We start from the raw sequence: 23355 nt of genomic DNA on the forward strand, positions 1-23355 counted from the left end.
GTGAACTGGGGTATATCTGCTTTTCTCATTATCATATCTCAAGCACCTATCAGAGTGCTGGCATTCAATGAACAAAAGCTAACTTTAAATTGAGCTGAGATTTTGCTGTAATAAATAAATCAGGAAAAAATGAAAAAAATTAATAGTAAGACCTCCATTACTTAATAGCATCTCATAGGTATTAAAATTACTTTCATAGTATCAGAATTAATAACTGGATTCTGAAGTGGGAAACCTGCTGAGGAATCACTGATTGCTTAAAATCTTAAGTTTGGAAAACACTATTGCTTTAAAACTAGAGTCCTCTTACTCCTCAGTATGATCCATTAAGAAGTTTTTAATGGTTTTCTTTGCTCAATTTAAATGAACCCAAACTCAAACTCTGTACCGGAAGGAGAAGGAACACTGAAAGCAAACCTATTACCACTATTTACAGTTTCTCACCAGAGGCCCCCGGGCAGAGGCACTGCTTACTCTAAACAGGAAGCCACCACGCAGCCAGCGAGTCTGGGTTCCGCTTCCAGGGCTCCCCTCTGTACACACTGGAGAATTTTTTCCGGCTGACTTCATCATTAATAACTATTTATCAAATCTGCCCTTATTGACTTGGTGAAATCCCTCCTCACATGTCATCTAGGACTTTGTCTTCTCTCGTCTTCCTTCACTGAGTTGGGGCAGGATCAATGAGGAGAGTGGAGGATGGAGATGGGCAATGGGATCTATCTCTAAAAAGGAGCTGTTGTAAATATATATATATTTTTTGCAATACTATTAATGACCGAAAAAGCAAAACAAAACAGAAAGAAAAAAACTTTCAACTTAAACTTTTCAGGAAAAAAAATGCTGTAACTATGAAAAGACTTACAAAGAACATTTACTTTTAGTGTACAGTCCCATGGACTGACCATCACAACCAACAGCTGGCTATTTTCACAGTCAGCTCCCCAGTGCCTCTGTAGTGCTCTAGAACCATCTCTCTCAAAATCAGGACACAAACAGGTCTCCTCTCCAGTATGTAATTTTTATAATTGCATCAGATACACAGTGAGTATCTTTCAGGGAATTTCACCCAAACCAAAGAGAAGTTCAAAAATAAAACTGCAGCATATCAGGGAAAACAGGTAGAATTGCGTGGTCACAGGACTAACCTGCAAGCTGTCCTTAGTCTGGGGCACCTGAACAAACCCTCAAGTCCACGGCCAAGGGCTAGGAGGGCCAAGACGTGCAGGAGGCTAGCCAGTGACAGCAGAGCTGCTCCTATCTCCCCTCCAGGGGTCTAAGCTGTAACTCGCGCTCTAATTGCTCTGCAGTCAGGGTGCCCTGGATGGCTTCGCAGCCCGGGTTGAACACAGAGTAGGCGCTTTTCTCTCCCTCCTTCTTCTCCCCGGGACCTCGTGTCCCGACATACATCCAGTAGAACAAGGACAGGACAAAATAAACCAGGCCAAATTCCAGTTCCACAAACAGTCCCAGCAGGATCAACCAGAGAAGAACCTTCAAGAAGGTGATGCTGGTCAGGAAGGACTGGTCCCGAGGCAACGGTGGGGGAACGGCTGTCCTCCGTGGGGGCTGTGGCGTCCTGCTCCCAGGCTGAGCGGCTTCCTAGGACACAAACAAGCAAAGGTGGAAATAAAGGGTAATGAGGCTGAGAGGATGAAAGCCAATCTGGAGAGGCAGCTCTCATTGTCCCCGGAAGGCTTCTGGCTCATTGATTTCTATTTCCTTGCCCTGCTCTCTAAAACAATCATCTCCCAAAGAGCTCTTGTGCCCTGCTCCGACTGGACCAAAACCGGTCGGCACTTAGTAAGATGACCCGATGAAAACCCTACAGCACTCAGATGGGTTCCCTTTGCGGGAGGCACTTCCTCAGACGAGTCTGCTGCTAACAAGAGCTAATGTGTGCCCCACACAGAAGCTCCCCAGTAATTGGTAATGCAATAGCCACACGTATGTTTCACACAGAATCGATGTTCGTTGATTTGATTAGATGAGCTAAAATTTTGAGTGACATGATTCTAAAATGAGGACTACACCAGAAACAGGGAAGAAAACTCCCTCTACATATTAAAAAATAAAAATTGCTGTTACAGCTACAACCTTGCCATCCCGTGACCATCCCACACACCCCCAGGCCCAGGCAGTGCCTCCTAAGTGGACTCTCGCCTCCTATCTCTCTCCTCCCCACGCCATCCTGTGTACATACAGTTGCTAAATGAATCTCCTAAAACACCCATCAACCTCCTGTTCACAAGCCTTCAACAAATTTTTATTGCCTAGAGGTTAAAATTTAAACTCTTTGGGCTGCAATCCAAGGCCGTCCATTTATTCAACAGATAGAAATGCCAATACACAGGCCGCTGTGCTGGTGCTAACGGGAGACCCAGGGACTTAGGCCATTTTAGGGAGCTGGGTCTCTACTCCAGTATTTTTTCCAAACCTCTTTGGGTTTGACCTAGAATAAAAGATACATTTTATACTGTGACCCAGCATGCATGTATATGTATATGTATATGTATATGTATATGTATATGTATGTGTATGTGTATGTGTATGTGTGTGTGTATGTGTATGTATATGAAATAGAAAAAAGTTTCACAAATCAACAAATATCTTCACATCATATAAAGCTGTCATTTTCTATTCTATTTTTTATTTTATTTTAACAGAGGACTAGATTTCTCTAAATTGATATCACCACTCACTAAAGGGTCATGACTTACCATTTGAAAAATGTTCTAAAAAATTTCCTGCACAGCACAATCTGAAACTGTATAAATGAACCCTCTACTCCAGTTCAACTGGTCTCACTACCGAGGCCATTGCCTGTCTGGCCTGGAATCGCCTCTGTCCCTCTCCTTCCCCGGCTGCTTGCCTCCTTCCAGGCAGGCATGACTGGTGTGCTGTGCATGCCTTGGCCTTCTCCACCACCGAGAAGGGTGCCCTCAGCCTCCCGAACACTGACTGGCTCTTTCTCACTGAGCACCAAACTATTCAGCTAGTGTCTCTTTTATTTATTTATTTTAGTAAGTTAAACTCACAAACAAAATAGAAACAGACTCACAGATACAGAGAACAGACTGACAGCTGTCAGGGGCTGGGTGGGAAAGGTGAAGGGAATGAGCAAAGAAAAAAAACTCATCGACACAGGCAACAGTATGGTGATTTAACTGAGGGAAAGGGCGGTGGGGGAGGGGAGAGGGTAAAGGGGGGGTAACTGGTGATAGAAGAAGACTTGACTTGGGGTGGTGAACAAACAATACAATAATATACAGATGTCTATTAAAAAAGAAATTGTCTCAAAAAAATAACAAACCTGAGGTAAAATAATACTTACTGAAGTGTCTCTCTTTTTTTAACCTTACCTGAGGATATGATTTTAGAGAGAGGGGAAAAGAGAGAAAGAGATAGAGAGAAACATCGATGTGGGAGAGAAACATCAATTGCTTGCTTCCCATACTCGCCCTGACTGGGGATCAAACCCGTAACCTTTTGGGTGTAGGGGACGACGCTCCACCTAACTGAGCCACCTGGCCAGGCGTCAAGTGTCGCTCTTTTAATATAGGTCACCTGTATCCCCAGATTGTTACCATGAAGACACAAGACTGCCATTTACCATCCTTGTTGTCTCCAGAGCCAAACACAGCACCCACACATAAGTTCTCAATCCACAGAAGAACTTTTAGTTCATTTCTTCAGTTATATCTCCTCTTCTTCACTTCACTTCATTTTATTTTTAGGATGTTCTTTTTTTTTTTTTTCTTCACTTCATTTTAAAAGGGACCACAAACTATATTTGGTTTCAATAAAATATACAGGTCGCCCTGGCCAGGTGGCTCAGTTGATTGGAGCATCATCCTGTACAATGAAAGGTCACTGGTAGGCACATACCTGAGTTGTGGGTTTGGTCCTGGTTGGGGCACGTGCAAGAGGCAGCCAAAAGAAGTTTCTCTCTCCTCTCTCTCTCTCTCTCTCTCTCTTCCTTTCTCTCTAAAATCAATAAGAACATGTCCTCAGGTGAGGATTGAAAAAAAAATACAGATCATCTGATTTATATTGCTTCAGATATTCTATTTTGTTAGAACCTTCTTTTTTTAGCATCAATATTGTAATTACCTTTTCAGTAAAGGCCCTTAACATATCATCAGCTAACACCCCACTCCAACAGACATTTATTAAATAGACTAGAAGCCCGGTGCACGAAATTCGTGCACGGCGGGGGATTGTCCCTCAGCCCAGCCTGTACCCTCTCCAATCTGGGACTCCTGGAGGGATGTCCGACTGCCCGTTTAGGCCCGATCCTGGTGGGATCGGGCCTAAACGGGCAGTCGGACATCCCTCGCACAATCCAGGACTGCTGGCTCCCAACTGCTTGCCTGCCTGCCTTCCTGATTGCCCCTAACCGCTTCTGCCTGCCAGCCTGATCACCCCCTAACCACTCCGCTGCCAGCCTGGTTGATGCTTAACTGCTCCTCTGCCAGCCTGTTTGTCCCCAACTTCCCTCCTCTGCCAGCCTGGTCACCCCTAACTGCCCTCTCCTGCAGGGTTGATCACCTCCAACTGCCCTCCCTTGCAAGCCTGGTCCCTCTCAACTGCCCTCCCTTGCAGGCCTGGTCCCTCACAACTGCCCTCCCTTGCAGGCCGGGTGCCTCCCAACTGCCCTCTCCTGCTGGCCATCTTGTGGTGGCCATCTTGTGTCCACATGGGGGCAGGATCTTTGACCACATGGAGGCGGCTATATTGTGTGTTGCAGTGATGATCAATCTGTATATTACTCTTTTATTAGATAGGATAGAGGCCTAGTGCATGGGTGGAGGCCAGCTGGTTTGTCCTGAAGGGTGTCCCGGATCAGGGTGGGATTCCCTTGGGGCGTGGGGCGGCCTGAGCGAGGGGCCTGTGGTGGTTTGCAGGCCAGTCACGCCCCCTGGCAACCCAAGAGGAGGCCCTGGTATCTGGAATTTATTTTCCTTCTACAATTGAAACTTCGTAGCCTGAAGCGGAGCCAAGCCTGCTGCTCCCTCTGGGGCGGCAGCCATTTCTGTGGCAGTTAATTCACCTTCTACAATTGAAACTTTGTAGCCTTAAGCGGGTGAGCCCGGCCAGGGTGTGCGGAAAGCTTTGCTTCCGCTGTTGCCGCCGGCAACCCTGGCCTGTTCTCTCAAGCTCCATTCTGCCGCCATTTGTTTGAATTTGTTTACCTTCTACAATTGAAACTTTGTAGCCTTAAGCGGGTGAGCCTGGCCAGGGTGTGCGGAAAGCTTTGCTTCCCCTGTTGCCAGTGGCAACCCTGGCCTGCTCTCTCAAGCTCCATTCTGTTGCCATTTGTTTGAATTTGTTTACCTTCTATAATTGAAACTTTGTAGCTTGAGTGGAGGCTTAGGCCTGCAACGGCTATGGAAAGCTTGGCTTGCTCTGTTACCTGGGAAACCTTGCTCTCTGTGGCTGTAGCCATCTTGGATGGGGTTAATTTGCATACTCGCCCTGATTGGCTGGTGGGTGTGGCTTGGCTGGTGGGCGTGGCTTATGTAGCAGAGTGATGGTTAATTTGCATATTACCATTTTATTAGTGAGGATAAAGGTCACTTTCGGATTTGACAGTGTGCACAATAGGGAAATCCCTGCAGATCTTAGTGGGAACTAATATAATCAATTTATATTTCAGACTACTCTGCCTGCCAGGTAGAGAATGGGCTTCAAGGGTAGAATAGGGAAATTGTTAGTAGCAGGAGGCCCAGTAAGAGAGGACCAGGCAGAGATTAAGGTGGTGACCCAGATGTCAGAGAGAAATGATGGACTGATGGATATAGAATACATTTTGAATGTGTATGACTTGAAATTCACAGCAAACTAAATTTATTTTATTATTGAGGGAATATAAAAATAATGCTTGCACCATCATTTATTTATTGAGTGCCTTCAAAATGCCTGATCTCCTGTAATCCAGGCAAGCACTGTTATTCCCAATTTACTGATAAGGGATCACTGAGATGTTAAGTAACTCCCCTCAAGTCACACACCTGGTGATAGGCAGAGATGAGGCTGGTCTAGGATCTGAGAATGCTCTCCCTCCAAAGCCCTTGTTACTTACTTAGGAGCCTTTGTGGGAGATGGTAAAGGGGAGGGTCAAGAGCTAGAAGAAGATGGGGAAGATTACTAGTAAATGAACTGGCCAAGGGACAAAGAAAGGAGAGGAGGGACATGGGACATCCTCAGCCTCACTTGGCCTTTGTTTCAGTTCCAGGGCACCTTCTGTTGTGTGGAAGTGGGAGGGTTTGTGGTCTCACCGCACATATAGGCACGGTTTAGGGAAGATACTTCCATTCCCCAGATACCAAGCTGCTCCCCACCTCAGGGCCTCTGCACTTGTACTAGTATCTCCCTCTGAGACGAATGCCCGTCCCCTCACATCACCTGGCTGGCTCCCTTGCTCCTATAAACCTCAGCAAAACGTCACATGTGGCCTTGGCCTTGTCCCCAGGTTTCTGCAAGAGTGGCCCCTTATGAAATGTCACCTCCTGGGTGAGGTCCTGCCTGCCTATCCAATTTAAAGTAGCACTCTGCACCCCTCACCCCAATTCACTACCACAGTGTCTGTTCCTGATTCCCCTTTCACCATTCTCTTCTTTTATTGTCTCCTCTCCAAAAGCTGGTTCTGTGAGAGCGTTTTGTGTGTCGTTTTCACAGTGTCCCCTCAGATTTAGGACAGTAGCTGGAACACAGTGGGCACAGGATAGGATTTTGCTGAGTGGTGGTGAGGGAAAGGAAGAAACAAAAAGGTGACTCCTGGATTGGAGGGGCTGATGCAAAGACTGTGCTTAGCCAGGTGACTCCAAAGAAAAAGCACATTTGAGCAGTGGGCCAACCTGAGCCAAGGGTTGGAGGTGAGGAGTTGCAAGCCAGGTGTGGGCAGTAGACCCTGGGACTAGATAGTGGCCTGTGGCTGGTGGGGGATATGCCTGGGAGAGAGGCAGGGGGTTTCTACAGGATTTAAAAAAAAAGTTACAAGCATTTTTGCCCTATTGTGGCAGAAGCTTGTCACAGAAAGAAAGACATCTGAGAGTGGGGGAAGGAGGATGTGGGCGCTTCCTTATCAATGACTACAGAAAATTACAAATAGAAGGCTTAAGATATCTGACATGCCACTGTGTGCCACCAGAATTAGGCAGAGATGGATTATAAATTAGAAAGAAAATTTAATGAGAATTGTCACACCAGAGCAACTCCAGGAATGATAAGGGAATGCATGAAAATGAGCTTAGGACAGAAACAGCTTGATTAATAAGAACCAACTGCAGGTCCAGCGTTTCCTCTCTTTCTGCTGTCAGGCCACCAGCTTTTGGGTTTTTAACAGTAGAAGCTTTCTCCAAGTTCAGATTCTCTGAGTCCAACTCAATGATCTCATATTCCTTTGATAATGAGACATACAGTCAGAAACTCATTGTGTGGATTAGACATTGCTTTTTAACTGCAGGAAGAAAAAAGGGTAGGGGAAGTGGATTCTAAAATCTTAAGTAATTGTGCTCAGGGAGTTCTAATTGACAATAAAGTTACCCTGAGACAAACTGCATGCAAGGAAATAGACTGTTTGAACCCTATAGCACATTTTCTGGGAGTCAGAACCCGGCCTGTCATGGAGGACATATCAAACTTAAGGAACAATTCATGGTTTCTTAAAAAATTCCCTAAAACCAGATGTTGTGGCCCTAGCTGGTTTGGCTTAGTGGATAGAGCATCGGCCTGCAGACTGAAGGGTCCCGGTTCAATTCCAGCGAGGGGCACGAACTTCGGTTGCAGGCTCCTCCCTGGCTCAGGCCTTGGTCGGGGCTCAAGCAGGAGGCAACCAATCAATGTGTTTTTCTCACATTGATATTTCTCTGTCTTTCCCTCTCATTTCCATTCTCTCTAAAAATCAATGGGAAAATATCCTCGGATGAGGATTGAAAAAAAATCTAACCAGATTGAAAAAAACAAAAAAAACTAACCAGATATTGTGCAATAATAAATGAACTTAATATAACAAAAAATTAAGGGAGTAAGGTACACTTCTGCTCCAGAACATTTTAAATTTCAAAAGGAATTTTTGGCTCTTAATATACATCTGAGGTACAAAGGCCATGTCACAGATGGTCTCAAAGCACTGATTTTCCTTTGATGTTTTGTCCTGTACTAGTATTCCCCCTTAGATACTCCAATCTCATGTGCAACTCACCTGGCCACTTTACTCATGAGAGAAAACTAAAGAAAGATAGAGATGTGAATAAGTTCATCTGCAAAACAAGAGCTACCAAAAGGATTAAAGGGGGAGAACGCTATCACACTAATCTAAATACTGTTTTCACCTTCAACATTCCGTATTGAACTCTTTGCCAGTCTGGTTCTACAGCGGCGCACAAGCGCGTGCCGCCTCTGGCAGTTACAGCCACCACACTTTTGCAAGTTTTGTATTCAAACGTGGGTTACTGGCTGCATGTGGTCCAAACGAAACCTTAATTACTGCCACTTTTTAATCGGCATCTGATTATACCTTTCACCCTCCACTAGCAGAGGGCTGTGGCTCAACACGGTTGTGGAGAGGTTTCTGAGAGCCACAGGGTGTCACAAGATAACTCAACTCGTTGTTAGTAACTCAAGGGCAGAGGAATTTTCTTCCAGGACCCCAGGCCAGCGATTTTCAACAGGGAGGATGGGAGGTGGGGGACAGCAAGAATTTTTTTCAATACAATACCTGACTACTTAGGGGCACTGACCTCTTTCCCCTTAGATTGCAAAATTTAAAAAATGGCAACAGTCAACACAACAACAGCCCATCTGTTGTGAATGAATCAAAATTACACTTTTTGTCAGATCGGCAAAAACATGTTTTTTGGTGTACCACAGAATTTTAGTAATTGTGCGCCATGAGGTGAAAAAGGTTGAAAATCGCTGTCCTAGACCGTCGCTTCCCACCTGGAATGAGGAGCTGCAGGAAAGAAATGGTCAAATCCACTTATCACTGGGGTGACAGAGGCCGAGGCCCAGCCCAGGAGCAGGTGGGAGGCGCCTGAAGCCCCGCCCCCTCCAGCGAAGGCCCCGGAGAAACCAGAGGAGGCGTGGCCTGTGGGCCAGGGTGTGTGGGCGGGGCCGCTCCTCCACCCCGAGCCTGCTCCTCACGGGGGCGGGGCCTGAAAGCCACCACGTGGTGGAAGGGGCGGAGCCTCAGCCAGAGTTTCCAGAGGAGCCACGACAGCGGCCCCGAAGCCAGGTCCCCGGCGAGGCCTCCCTCCTCTCACCTGAGCGAGGCTGGGCTGGGCCGGGGCACTCGCGGGCCTCCGTTTCCACACCAGGAATCGTTTGAGCCAGCCTGGGGCTGACTTTGGAGTGGCAGTTGCTTCCGCCTTCTCTCCCGAGGTTTGTGCGCTCTGCCTGGAAGTGCTGGGTTCGGCCGCCAGCCCGGCCCGTTTCCGGGCCTCTCGGAACTCGGCTAACCGCTGTTCCATGGCGCGCGCTTCGCTTCCTGGGAGCCCGGGAGCGCGCCCTCCCGCTGGGAACCGGCGCTCCGCGCAGCCCCGCGCCAGGCCGCAGTGCGCCTGCGTAGCGCGGCTGTGTGCTGAGCGTGCGCACTGGGCGCCGGGTTCCAGCGTGCGCCGGCTTTGTGACGTTCCGTGGGCCGTCTGTGCACATGCCCCTCCAAACGCACGTGGATGCGGTGTCCACCTCCTCGGGCACAATGGTGAAGAATCTAAAGCTTAAGGACTGCTCCATCCTTCCTCTCTCTAGCCCCAGGCTCCTGGGGCGGGGGGTGGGGAGGGGGAGGCGGCTCCCATGTGCTCCATCTCACCTCAGGGATCTGCTCCCCAGCAGGCGAAGCTTCCCGTAGCAGGGGCCAGATTGAGAAAGGTGGTCCCAGGGCACTGAAGAAGGTCCATGATCTCTGGGAACAGGATACAGCCTCCCCTTTTCCTTTTAACGAGTATGCCAGTCAGTACTTGGAGGGTGCTTTCTCGCTGCTTACGGAAGATTAGCAGGCTCTGCAGACCTCTATCATTGCTCTTGCCACCATGCACCCGTGGGTGCATCTAGATAGGTCAGAAACTTGAAAACTTATTGGGGTGCAGCTTAAAATAAAATTCACAAATCTGTAAGTGTATGGCTCAATAAGTTTGTAATTACGCATAAAGAACGGTTCCGGCCCCCTGAGGGCCCCCTGTGCCCTCTCCCAATCACTACTCACCCAGAAGTTCACAATTCAGGTCAGGTATACTATTTCTAAAGCTCTAAGCATCTAGTTAAGTGCCACTCACATAATTGAGACTCAGATATTTTTTGGATCTTGCTGAGTTTGAGTCAAAACTAGAATGGATTCTTTTGTTCATTAAACAAATGCCAGGTATTTGGCGCTGGAGATGCTGGAGTGAATAAAAGCAATCATGTTTTCTTAGTGATTACATTCTGAGTGGAAAGACACACAACCAAATGCATATTTACATTTAATGCAGTGCCAGTACTGATCAGTGCTATGAAGAAGAGTAAAGTCAGGAACAGGCATGGTGGCGCTGTTTGGAGCCAATGACCAGAAAAGACTTCGTTGAGGAGTTGCCGTTGGAGCGGAGCTCTAAATGAAATGAGTGACACATTCAGATATCTGGAGAAGCGTGTTTTAGTCAGAGAAACAGCAAGTGCAAAGATCCTGCGACCTCAAGGAGTGTGCTTGACCTGCTCACAAAACATCAGGGAAGCCAGTACAGCTGGAGGAGAGGGAAGGAGGGACAGAATGGTAGAAAATACAGATGCACAGGTATCAGGGGCCAGGTCATGTGAGACCTTGTAGGCCATGATAGACACTTTGTGGTGCATTTGGAGTGTGACAGTAAATGACTAGAGGATTCTGAGCAGGAGATGACATAATAATGGCTTTCTTTTATAATTGATTTCAGATAGAAGAAAGGAGAGAAAGAAACATCGATGTGGGAGAGAAACATCAATTGGCTGCCTCCCCACATCCGCCCTGACCGGGATTTGAACCAGCCACCTTTTGGTGTACGGGATGACACTCCAACCAACTAAGCCACACTAGCCAGGTCTGACATTTTTAAAGACTTGCACTGGCTGCTGGAGGTGGAACCATGGAATAGTGCAAATGTAGGAGGGAAAATACAGTAGTATAAGAGAGACTGACTCTTGGGGCTAGAGTGGTAGTGATAGAAGTGGTGAGAATTGTCCAATTCTGAATATATTTTGAAGATTTGAACCAGCATAATGTGCAGATGGGTTGAATGTGGAGTGTGAGGAAAATGAATCAAGGATGATGGATTTTTAGGAAAAAGGGGGTGGAGGAAGGGATGACAGATTTTTGCCACACCCCCTCCCCACTCACATCCTAAAAAATCAAATGATTGATGCTGAGACCCCCCCCCCCTCTCCTGAAATGAGTTAAGATAAAGAAGAGAGGATTATGGAATAAACATGGATAGTTTTATTTTGGACATGCCAAGAGTTTGAGATGCCTATTGGACATCCAATGTAGGCAATTGGATAGTAAAAACTAAAATTCAGGAAAAAGTCAGGACAGGAGATACATATTGGGAGTCATCAGCATATATATGTTATTTAAAGCTGTGAGACTAGATGAGATAACTAGAGAGTGAGTGTGGATAGCAGAGATGATATTTTAGGACTGAGCCCTGAATAATTAGAGATAGTTTGTAAGACAGAAAAGAATGGTCATTATACTATGATCACCTCTCATTGAGCAATCACAGAAAATTTCTTGCCCATCTTGGTGTCAGGAGTAGGTCTGCTTTGCTCTCTCTCTCTCTCTTTCTCTTCCTTTGTTTTGTTCAGTTTATACATTTATTCTAGAAATCCCCTTTCAGTGTCTTGGGCCCAGATCTGTTGGTACAAAAAGGAAAGTTTATCAGGTAAAGGGGGTAAGGGGACCCCCAACTCCAGGAAGTCACAGACAGGTATCATAGAAAACACAACTTGTGTAGATTTGTTTTAAAAAGTGATGGAGCCCTAGGCAGTTTGGCTCAATGGATAGAGCATTGGCCTGCCATAGGGTCCTGGGTTCAATTCTGGTCAAGGGCACGTACCTTGGTTGCAGGCTACTCCCTGGCCTGGGCCCTGGTCGGGGCTTGTGCAGGAGGCAACCAATCGATGTGTTTCTCTCACATCAATGTTTCTCTCTGTCTTTCCCTCTCTCTTCCACTCTCCCTAAAAATCAATGGAAAAATGTCCTCAGGTGAGGATTAAAAAATACGGTGTGATGGAAGGAAAGCCAAGGAAGATGAGCCAGGCATCACCTAGGATTTTACTGGCATCTACCAGGTGCCAGGTTCCACCATGGCAGCATCCCAGGTCACAGCATGTGTGATGGCTCTGTCCTTCAGCCCTCCTGTGGAGCATCCAGACAGGATAGTCAGGGCAGAGACTGCTGCCAAAGCTGGGCCATCTTACCCTGGAGAGAGAAGAAGTGGGCACAGAGAGGCAGTAGAGCTGCTTCTCTTGAAGGATTAGAGTCTCTCATTGATTGTGTTTCCCGCTGGATAATCACACTGAGACCTTGGAGCTGTGTTTATGGTCTCCGAGCAGGCATTAGACTTAAGGCATAGGATTTGTGGGCTATTGCAATCAGGGTCCCTGACAGGAAGCATGGCATCTTTAAAAGGGTTACCTAAAGAGAATTTCATGAAGGAGTTAAGTTACAAACGTATGTAAGGATTAAGGAAGCTAACGAGGGATGGTTCACAGGAAGTGTTACCAGCCTCTAGGCCTTAAGCAGAAAGAGGACTTAGCAGATGAGTAATCATCAGAACCCAGCAAGACCTGTAGCTATAGGGGAAGCTGGAGACAAGAGAGCCCTCGAAGGAGCAGAGAGCAGGAGGAGAAGGGTGTGGGGAGAGTCAAGAAGAGCAAAGAGGGACTATCCAGCCAAATGCGGTTGTCATCCCAGCTCCCATCTTGCTCTGGTAAACTTTATTTCCCCTTTGCTTCATTCTCTGATTTATTGTAAATTTATTTTTTCTTGATGCTTTGTAAACTTCTTTAAATTCTCTTTGGAAGAGGCTGAAAGAATGGAAAAAAAGTAGAGAAGATCATGAAAGAACAACTCCAACTGAACTAACTTCATTTCCTTTTTGGTTAAGGTTATGAGACTAGTAAATAAGCAGGGTCTCAGAGTGTACTTATAATGTGTAAATTTAATTTTTATTATGAAATATTTTGTACATAACCAATTATGTGTATACGTGTATGTCATATTTGTAAGTTGTAAGTACTAAAATACCTATATGCCCTGTGATATTCAGTCTTTGGCCTCAATTTTTTACTCTTCCTGAGAGAGACACATTGCTTGATTGATTGCTTTCCCCATGCGACATGACCAGGCCTGGGGTTTCAGCCTGCAACCAAGGTACGTGACCTTGACCAGACTCGAACCTGAGACCCTTTAGTCTGCAGGCTGATGCTTTAACCACTGAGCCACACTGGGTAGGACCCTATTTGAACTGCACCTTTCAGGTTGCTTTGGCCAATGGGATGATGGCCGATGTTATGCAAGCAGGGGCATGAAGTGTGTTTGTCCTGTTGGGGGCACCCTCTGAATACTTTGCACTGCCATGAGATGAACTTGCATCAGCTAGCCACCTGGTCCAAGAATAATGAGTCACATGGATATAGTCACCCAGCTGACCTGCTTACCTGCAGTTTAACGCTGAGCTGCCCAGCTGAGCCCAACCTAAAATAGCTGACCCCAGCTTACCCAAAAATGTATGAAAAATAAATGCTAATTTTATATCACAGAAATTTTGTAGGTTTTTTTGGTTACACAGAAAAGGGTAACCAATACATAGTCACTACTCAAAAAAAAGAATGTTTCTTTGTGTGCCTATGGTCCATTCCTGAGTACTTCCCACCCCTTCAATCTATTAATACAGCGAGTAACTTTAATAGATTTTCTATTAAACTACCCTACATTCTTGGAATAAACAAAACTCAGTGACTTTATTTCTTTTTAATCTTTATTGTTGAGAGTATTATAGATGTCCCTCCTTTTTATCTCCATTGCCTTCCTCCACCCAGTTCCTGCCCCACCCCAGGCCTTCACCATCTTATCGTCTGTGTCCATAGGTAAAGCATACAGTATATGCATATAAGTTCTTTGGTTTATCTCTTCCAGCACCCCCCTTCCCCCTTCACTCTGAGGTTCATCAGTCTGTTCCATGTTTCCAGGCCTCTGGTTCTGTTTTATTCATCAGTTTATTTTGTTCATTAGATTCCTTGTTTGTTTATTTTGTTTTTTAGATTCAATTGTTGATAGATATGAATTTATTGCCATTTTATTGTTCATATTTTTCCCCTTCTTCTCCTTCTCCCTCCTTCTCCTCCTCCTTCTTCCTCTTCTTAAAGAATACCTTCAACATTTCATGTAATACTAGTTTGGTGGTAATGAACTCCTTTCGCTTTTTCTTGTCTGTGAAACTCTGTATCTGACCTCCAATTCTAAATGTTAACTTTGCTGGATAGAGTAATCTTGGTTGTAGGTCTTCGCTATTCATCACTTGGAATATTTCTTGCCACTCCTTTCTGCCTGCAAAGTTTCTTGAGAAATCAACTGACAGTTGTATGGGCGCTCCCTTGTAGGTAACTAACTACTTTTCTCTTGCTGCTTTTAAGATTCTCTCTTTGTCTTTAAACCTTGACATTTCAATTATGATGGGTCTTGGTGCAGGCTTCTTTGGGTTCCTCTTGTTTGGGACTGTCTGTGCTTCTTGGACTTATAAGTTTATTTCTTTCACCAGGTAGAGGAAGTTTTCTGTCATTATTTCTTTAAATAGGTTTTCAATATCTTGCTATCTCTTCTCCTTTTGGTTGGTGTGCTTGAAGTTGTCCCAGAGGCTCCTTGCACTATCTTCATATTTTTGGATTCTTTCTTCTTTATGCTCTTCGGATTGTTTTTTGTTTGTTTCTTTGTTTTGGTGCTCTTTTTGCTTCCTTATATTTCAAATTGCTGATTTTGATTCTCAGCATCTTGTTCTCTACTGTAAATTATTCTTTATTTCAGTGAGTGTATGATTAATTTCTGACTGGTCCTTTTTCATGTCTTTGATGTTCTCACCAAGGTTCTTGAAATTCTCACTAAGTCTCTTGAAGCTCTCATTAAGATCCTTGAGCATCCTTATAACCATTGTTTTGAACTCTGTATCCAGGGGTTTGCTTGCTTCCATTTCATTTAGTTCTATTTAGTTCTTTTTCTGGAGATTTCTTATGTTCTTTCATTTGTGACATGTTTCTTTGTCTCCACAATTTGGCTGCTTCCCTGTGTTTGTTTCTATGTATTAGGTAGAGCTGCTATGTTTCCTGGAATTGGTTGAGTGGCCTTATATAGTAGGTGTCTTGTAGAGCCCAGTGCCTTAGCCACCCCAGTCACCTGAGCTAGGTGTGCCACTGTGTGGGCTGTGTGCACTGTCTTGTTGTAGTTGAGCCTTGATTGCTGTTGGCATCACTGGTAGGAATTGATCTCTTGGCCAATTAGCTGTGAAGACCAGCTGCGACTACAGTGGAAGAGCTGCTGTGCAAGAGACACCCCAATGGAGGAGGAGTTGCTTCAGTGGGGCTTTGGTGCTCACTGAATCTGCCCCTTGAGAGTGTCGCCCATGGATGTATAGAACTTTAATGTGGTGTGATCTGAAGCTATTCACCAGGTGTACTAGCTTTGGCCTTTGGGGAGGTGCAGAGTCAGCCACTGCCTGGGGCCACCCAACAGGGGCTACAGAGTAATCTGCAGCTGGCTGCTACTTGTGTTGGGTTTGAAAGTATCCAGGAGAGGCCAACCTGTGAAGCAAGGCAGGCTGCTGCTAATGCCAGGTCTTCGGCCTCTTATTGAGAGATATGGGGCATGCTGATGCCAGTTGCTGCTTGTTTGAGAGATTTTAGGAAAATCTGAAGCCTAAGCCAGGACAGACCATTCATATGGAAAAGCCACTGCAAATAGCTTGAGTGGGGCTGCAAATTAGATGGGGTGGGGTCTCAGGGAATCACCAGGGTGGAGTGAACAGTGTGGGCCAGATTGATGGAGACTCAGATATGGTTGTCAATCAGCTCTGTGATGGGGAGGTCTCAGCATAGGAACAGTGAACCCTGAGAGCACCCCTATCTGTGAGAAAGCCTCCCCAAGTTCTTGCCTCGATGCTAGACAATCCAGCTCCTCTCTGTATGTCCCTAGATTCCTCCAAGTCATGCTCAGAGGAGCGAGTCCAAGTAAGTCTCTGCATTGGCCCTTTAAGAGAAATTGCCTGGGACTCCAGCAGCCGCTTGGTCACTCAGCCACAATCCCCACTGGTTTTTACAGCCTGAAGTTATGGGGTTTTCTCTTCCCAGCTCTGGAACACTGGGCTGGGGTTCTGTTGTGGAGCTGGGACCCCTTGCTCCTCACAGGAGGCCTCCACAGCCAAGGTATTTTTGCCAGTTACAAAAAACACCACACGTAGTTGTTGGACTCTGCAGCTCCTACCAGTCCCAATGTGGCTTTCTTCTTTACCTCTCTAATGTAGGAGTTCCATTCAGCCAGATTTCAGGCAGTTCTGAATAATGGTTGTTCTGTATTTTATTTATAATTTTGATGTGGTTGTGAGAGCTGGTGACTACCAGCATTTACCTACACTATCTTAGTTCTCCTCCAAAACTCAGTCACTTTATAAAATATAAAACTCAAAGCTATATTGAACTTGGTATTTTTTAAAGGAATTTTGCATCTAAGTTCATTAATGAGATTTTCCAATAATTTTCTTCTTTTCATGTACTGTCCTTGAAAGGTTTTGATTTTAGGATTATCTATCCTCCTACCCCATTTTCTAGAACAGTTTAACTAAAATAGGAATTAACTTTTCTTAATGTTTGATAGGACTTAGTAGTAAAATCATCCAGGCCTGGTATTTTCTTACATGAAATAAATAAATGTAAGCTACAGTTAAATGAATCCATAGCTGGACAACACATCCTTTTTAAAAAAAATGCTAAGAAATAGATCAACATTGGCCTGTCTGTCTGATGTTTTCAGAAATGGCCTGCATGAAAGTATATAAAAGGCAATTTATCATATTTTCAAGTGAAAATTTGAAAGAATGTTGTTAGGGTTAAAAAAAAAAAGGAATTTGAGTCAATTTATTATGATTAAAGGATTGTGGAGATGTTCAGAGGAAACGCTACCACCTAAATTTGCATGTATATTTTTTATAGCTTTGTTTTTGTTTCTTAACTATTGGCTTGAGAGCAGTTTGTTTCAGTAGGACTTGGAGATTTTCCCTGACCACACACTGAAGAGGAGGGGCCATATGTGGTGGATGCTTTAGCTGCTACAGTCATCTCCATTGTCTAGTGAGAGAAGACCCCCATGCTCTCATGCTCTCTTTGTCCCTATCCCTGCAGGTACCTCATGCCAAGTCTGAGCACTGTGCTTTATATATGACAACTCATAGAAAGTCCAGAGGGGAGCAACCTGGATAATGATGTGTCTATAGCAGGGTTTCTCAGCCTTGGGACTTTAGACATTTTGCGACAGATAATTGTTGTGGGGGTTGTCCAGTGTCTTGTAGGATTCTTAGTAGCCTCCCTGGCCACAACCCATAGTTGCTGGTAGCACTCCCTGCTATTGTTGTAATAACCAAATATGTCTCCTGGGAGGCAAATTTGGCCTCAGTTGGGAATGACTGGTCTAGAGATCATATTGTAGTAAGAATGGTGAAGGCAGTGGATGATTTGGGCCAGCGAAGAGTCATAGTGAAAACACACCAGTTAGTTATAGGAACTCTATTAAAAGGGCTACTGCGAATGAGGGAGGAGAATCACTCTGTGGGGCTCCAAAAGGCAGAACTAAGGCCAACAGTTGGAAATTACAAGGTGACAAATGTAAAATCTAAAAAACAAAACAAAACAAAAACTTAAAAAAGTTTTTTTTCAACAACTCAAAAACATCAACTGCATGGGCTGCCTTTCAGAACAGTGAGTTTCCTGGCACTCGCAGTATTCAAGCAGAGGCAATACTTGTCAGGAATGTTTAGACGATTTCGGAACTGAAGAGGGGTTTGGTTAACCTAGATGACTGCCGCATCTCTTCCAACTGGAGAACTGTGTTTCAGTCCAAGTAGAACCAACTGGGAGGAGAGAATGGAAGACTTTGGGTCATCAAGCTAAGAATGTGTCAAATAAGCTGCTGGTGCCACTGTCCATATCCCCTCAGACCTCACTATTGCTGTACATGCTGATAGTTTGTTTCCACAAGCATCTGGGACTGACTGGCTGGCTGCAGGAGTGTGTGCAGCTAGTGCATGAGGCAGACTAGCAGTGCTGGGAGGTTATTCCCCCACCCCTTAAATAGCCTTCAACCAGTTTGGGATAGGATTCGGTGGACCAGTACCCCAGCTTCCTCACTCCCTGTGGGGGATGATCTTGATATGTGTTCCACAGAATCTCCCAGGGGTCCTCAGGAGGAATGAACCCATAGCAGTACCTGCTCGTTAAAGCATCTATATCACCTTCTCTTTCCTTTCTCACTTCCTGGTCCACCATCAATGCTTCCTGGGAACATTTCCCCACTTAACCCCTTCTATTCAAATCGTTATCTCAGAATCTTCTTCCAAGAGAATCTAAGGCAGGACCCACACAAGACCTACGTAAGGCCTATGGACTTGCTTGCAGAGAGGAAGTAAACCAGAGGGCTGGTTGGTATTTCACATTTAGAAGCCCATTGTTGTGAAGTTTGAAGCAAGCAAAACAGGGCTTTAGGCAATCCAAGGAGAATGATATTTGGAGATGGGAATAAAGAAGTGAAGGAAAGAGACAGGAAGAGAAGGGGAGGGCCACAGAGCTTCAACTGAAGCCGCCTGTTCAGGACAGCTGGGAAGGTGATTTGGCCCACACTTTATGCTCGGCTCTGTGGAGGACAGAATCCAAATGACTGATCCAGTCATTCTGTGACTGTCCTCCAAAGACTTTAGAGACCATTCAGTCAACAAATGTTGATCAGACACCTGCTATATGCCAGCCTGTGCCAGGCTTTGAGGATACAGAGATGAATAAAATATAGTCCCAGCCTGAGGACTCTAAGGTCTAGTTGGGGAGACAGACACATTAACAGACAATTACACAGGGAAGTCTGAGGAAACAGAGGAGGGGTACCACTCTAGGCCAGGGATTTAAATATGGGTAGACTGCGGCCAGAGAAGGAAAGCTGGTGAGGTTATGTAATTGCTGGGCACTGCTTAGACAATAAATATTTCTGATGATAGTTCATTTCTTTGTATTACGGTCTTACACTTATTTGCATTAGAAGGTATTGCCACATGACCGCTTGCCCCCATCTGCTTTTGACTTGGTGGTCCACTTCTGACAGCTACTGCTGGTTTGAACTTGGCCTTTTTCTTTCCCCCTAATTACAAGGATCTTGTATTCCAGAAGACCTCAGCAGTCTTTGCTGGTTTCCCAGTCCTACATGATCCCATTATCTGAAGCTTCCTCATTACCCTCTTTTCTATCACCTAAACTCCCTTTAGCTTCCAAGACCTCAGGTTGTGACAGTTTCCTGCATCTGACTTGCCTCACATTGTTCTGTTTTGAGTTCTATTGTGCTTAGTTCTGATGCTCAGAAAAATGCCTCCTGTGGCTTGCAGGACAGATGATCAGACAAAGCCCATAGAATTACAGCAAAGATTATCTATGTGTAAATCCCATCCCAAAACTCTGCTTAAAATTATCTGAAAGTATTTGAAGGAGAATCTCTTTGCAAATTGAGAATGCCCGTAAAGAAAGCAATAGGTGTTGTATGTTTCAGATGTATAGGAATGAAGTTATAAGGAATGCAAGCATTTGGCCTTTAAAGTTCTTTCAAGAAATAGGTTGTGTTGCTAAAATACATGCACACATGCCCACAGTAATGTATTTCCTAATTTTTAACAAAGTCAGCTACTCAGCCTTTTCCCTGCAAATTCTTGATTCAACCCTTGCATTTCTCTCCAGCCACCAACCTTCTAGAGTCTGGCCTGAAAACTGAGGTTGGGGCCCAAATAGACCCATCTTTCATCCTAACAGCATTGGCTGCTGCTGAGGCTTATAGGCAAAGCAGGCCCCTTCTTCATGACTTAGTAGTAGGAACACTGCCAGGGCCCCTAACTCTGCCTGGTTGTTGCCTGCTCAGCTGTTAGTCATTTCAGTACTCTGCACACTGGGGAGCATTATTGTGCTGTAAGGTGGAAGTGATGGAGGGGAAGTGAGGCATTTCCTACCCAACACTTGGCCTCTTTCCAACTCATGTGTGAATTTTCTAGATTTGTATTCTGTGGAAAAAAAGATTTCCTATCCGAGTTCTTTCTTAAGAAATGTTTTTGTTGGGATAAGGGAGAGGGGGGGACCCAAGATAGCAGTGGATAAGGTGGATGTTATACTCATCTCCTCCCAGTACCAAACTGGAATTACAACTAAAATATAGAACAATCACCTGAATAATCAACTGAAGATGAGCTGAATAGAAGTCTTATAACCAAGGATTTACAGAAGCAGCCATATTGAGACAGGTAGGAAGAGTGGAGATGTGAAAAAGGCTGGCCCTGCTCCCATGGGCAGTAGCTGAGATTTCAGAAGGATATTTCAGCTGCCAATGTTCCCCCTAAGGAGTGGTCTCAACCCCATGCTATGCTCCACAGCCCAGAGCACCAGAGCCAGGAAGAGGTGCCCAAATAATATCTGGCTGTGAAAATCAGCAGGGATTCTGTATTCCAGGGGAAAACAGGAGTCCATTAGAGTCACAGGTGCCCTCCTAAAGGGCCAACACACAAAATCTTGTTTGCAGTCACTTGCCCTGGGCTCCAGCAGAGGGAGAGGGGACGGGATTGGAGTTGTGTGAGGAGAGACTTGGATTTGTGGCTCCAGAGAGAGAGCTAAGTGGACGGCCGCCAGGACCCCTGTGCTGAGTCAATCTCTCACACCACAGACACCATCTTTCTTGGGTGGAGCACTCCCCTCCTTATGGCATCAGCCTGGGGGAAAGCAATAGCCACACCCTGTGAGCTCATGCCTTGCTGAGGAGTCAGCTGCCTGGGCCTGAGTGTAAAGGTCTGGGCAGACTTAGGAGGTGTCAGTAACTGAGTAGTGTAGCTTTGAGACAGGGTCCATTCCTCCCACATTCCCATGAACCTGACTGGTGCCTCCCTATCACAGGAGATCCTCTAGCCCCACCCCCTTGACTCCTGGTGGCCCCACCCTGCCAAGATCTGGGCAGAATGCAGGACAGACTGAGTTGTGGCTCTAGGCAGAAGCCACTCCTGCCATCTCTCCTGGAGCCTGACTGGCACCTTCCCATCACAGCCTCTGAACTCATATTAGCTCCGCCCTGTTGAGCCCTGGCTCCTGACAGAATCTTGAACAGACTGAGTTATGTGCTTCTAGGATGCAGGTCATTTTTCTTTCACATGCATGACCAGTGAAGATCCCTCCCTTCACGTGGCCAAATCTTGGTCTGTTTGGATCTGATAAAATGCTTGCCTCACCCTGATGACGCCCTGAGACCACACCTCACCACAAAGTCTTTGGGCATTTGGTGAGAGGCAGCTAAACTTGATATGTCCTGGGACATGTGCTGATTGGCCTCAGACCCAGCACTGGCACAGAGTTTGAACCTGTATCAATCTGGTGAACACCACTCAACCCTACCTAGTGACTCACTGAGAACATACCTCATGCATCTGAAGTGTCACCAGAGGCTCTTTCAGTGACTGAGTCTATCAGGCAGCCAGCAGTTAGAGGCAGGCGGAGGCAGATCTCAAGGTGCCTTGGGACTTTTTCTGACCTGCCCATGGGCCCAGGGCTGGTAAAATCCAACCTTGGTGTGCACCTTTGTCCTTCCCACACATGCCCAGGCCCAGCAGAGGCAGCCACAAATTGGGATTGCTTTGTAACTCCAAACAGGTTGCCTGGGACCAGTCACAGACAGTGTCTGACATTGGCCTGCACCAGAATATCTCCCAAAAGGCCCCAGAACTAACACACCCAGTGGCCATCTTCATACAACATCAGAGCAGGATCCAATAAGCTTCACAAGAAGCATATCCAAAGGGAGCTCTTGACATGCACCAGGCCCTGCTGAGGCGAATTCCACTTCATGGGATCAGCACATACACAGCAGCTCATACACTGTAGCCAGGGTCAATCCTCACAGTCAGCCAGTCAACACTACACACACAAACAAGCCAATAGCAGTCAAGACTCAATAACAACAGAAGTGCCCACATAACCCACACGAGACATTCCTGAAGCACCCAGATCAGGTGATCAAGGAGACCATGCCACTGGGTCCTAGAGGACACCTACTACATAAGTCTACCTTACCAAGACTGGGAGTCATAGCAGATCTAATTCATAAAAACAAATACAAAGAGGCATACAAAACAGGAAGACAAAGAAACATGACCCAATGAGAGAACAGGAGAAATCTGCAGAAAAAGAAATAATGGCTGAAAACTTCCATAACCTGGTGAAAGAAAAAGACACACAGGTTCAAGAAGCACTGACAGTCCCAAATAGGATGAACCCAAAGAGGCCCACACCAAGACACATCATAATTAAAATGGCAAAGGTTAGGGACAAATAAAGAATCTTAAAAGCAGCAAAAGAAAGACAGTTAATTACCTACAAGGGAGTTCCCATAAGACTGTCCTCTGATTTCTCAACAGAAACATTTCAGACCAGAAGGGATTGGCATGAGATATTAAAAAGTGATGAAAATCAAGGAGCTACAACCAAGACTACTTTACCCAGCAAGGCTATCATTTGAAATCAAAGCAGAAATAAAGAGCCTCTCAGACAAGAAAAAGCTAGAGGAGTTCATTATCACCAAACCAGTATTGCGAGAAATGTTAGACTCTTCTTTAAGAAGAAGAAGAAAAAGGGAACATAGTTATGAAGAATAAAATGGCAATAAATATGTACCTATCAACAGTCACTTTAAGTGTAAATGGCTTAAATGCTCCAATCAAAAGACATAGGACAGCAGAATGGATAAGAAAACAAGACCCATATATATGCTGTCTGTAAGAGACCAACCTCAGAATGAAAGATACAGACTAAAAGTAAAGGGATGTAAAAAGATATTTTATGCAAATGGAAATGAAAAAAAGCTGGGATAGCAATGCTTATATTTGAAAAAATAGACTTTAAAACAAAGGCCATGAAAGACATAAAGAAGGATATTACATAATGCTAAAGGGATCAATCCAATAAGAGGATATAACACTTGTAAATATTTATGCACCAAACATAGGAGCACCTAAATACATAAAGCAAATCTTGATGGACATAAAGGGAGAGATTGACAATACTACAATCATAGTAGGG

General features: G+C 45.3%; 1 protein-coding gene across 1 annotated transcript; it reads right to left on the minus strand.

The window, feature by feature from the left end:
• Window positions 1–1007: 1007 nt before the first annotated feature.
• On the minus strand, window positions 1008–9578 carry SAYSD1 (SAYSVFN motif domain containing 1). The gene is made up of 2 exons (XM_008151950.3): window positions 9267–9578; window positions 1008–1602 (listed from the first exon to the last, which is right to left on the minus strand). Exons 1-2 carry the CDS (start codon window positions 9471–9473, stop codon window positions 1258–1260), a joined length of 552 nt encoding a protein of 183 aa, XP_008150172.2. The 5' UTR covers window positions 9474–9578; the 3' UTR covers window positions 1008–1257.
• Between the last annotated feature and the right edge of the window lie 13777 nt (window positions 9579–23355).

This window comes from Eptesicus fuscus, chromosome 10, assembly GCF_027574615.1.
Source record: "Eptesicus fuscus isolate TK198812 chromosome 10, DD_ASM_mEF_20220401, whole genome shotgun sequence".
NCBI classification, from domain to species: Eukaryota; Metazoa; Chordata; class Mammalia; order Chiroptera; family Vespertilionidae; genus Eptesicus; species Eptesicus fuscus.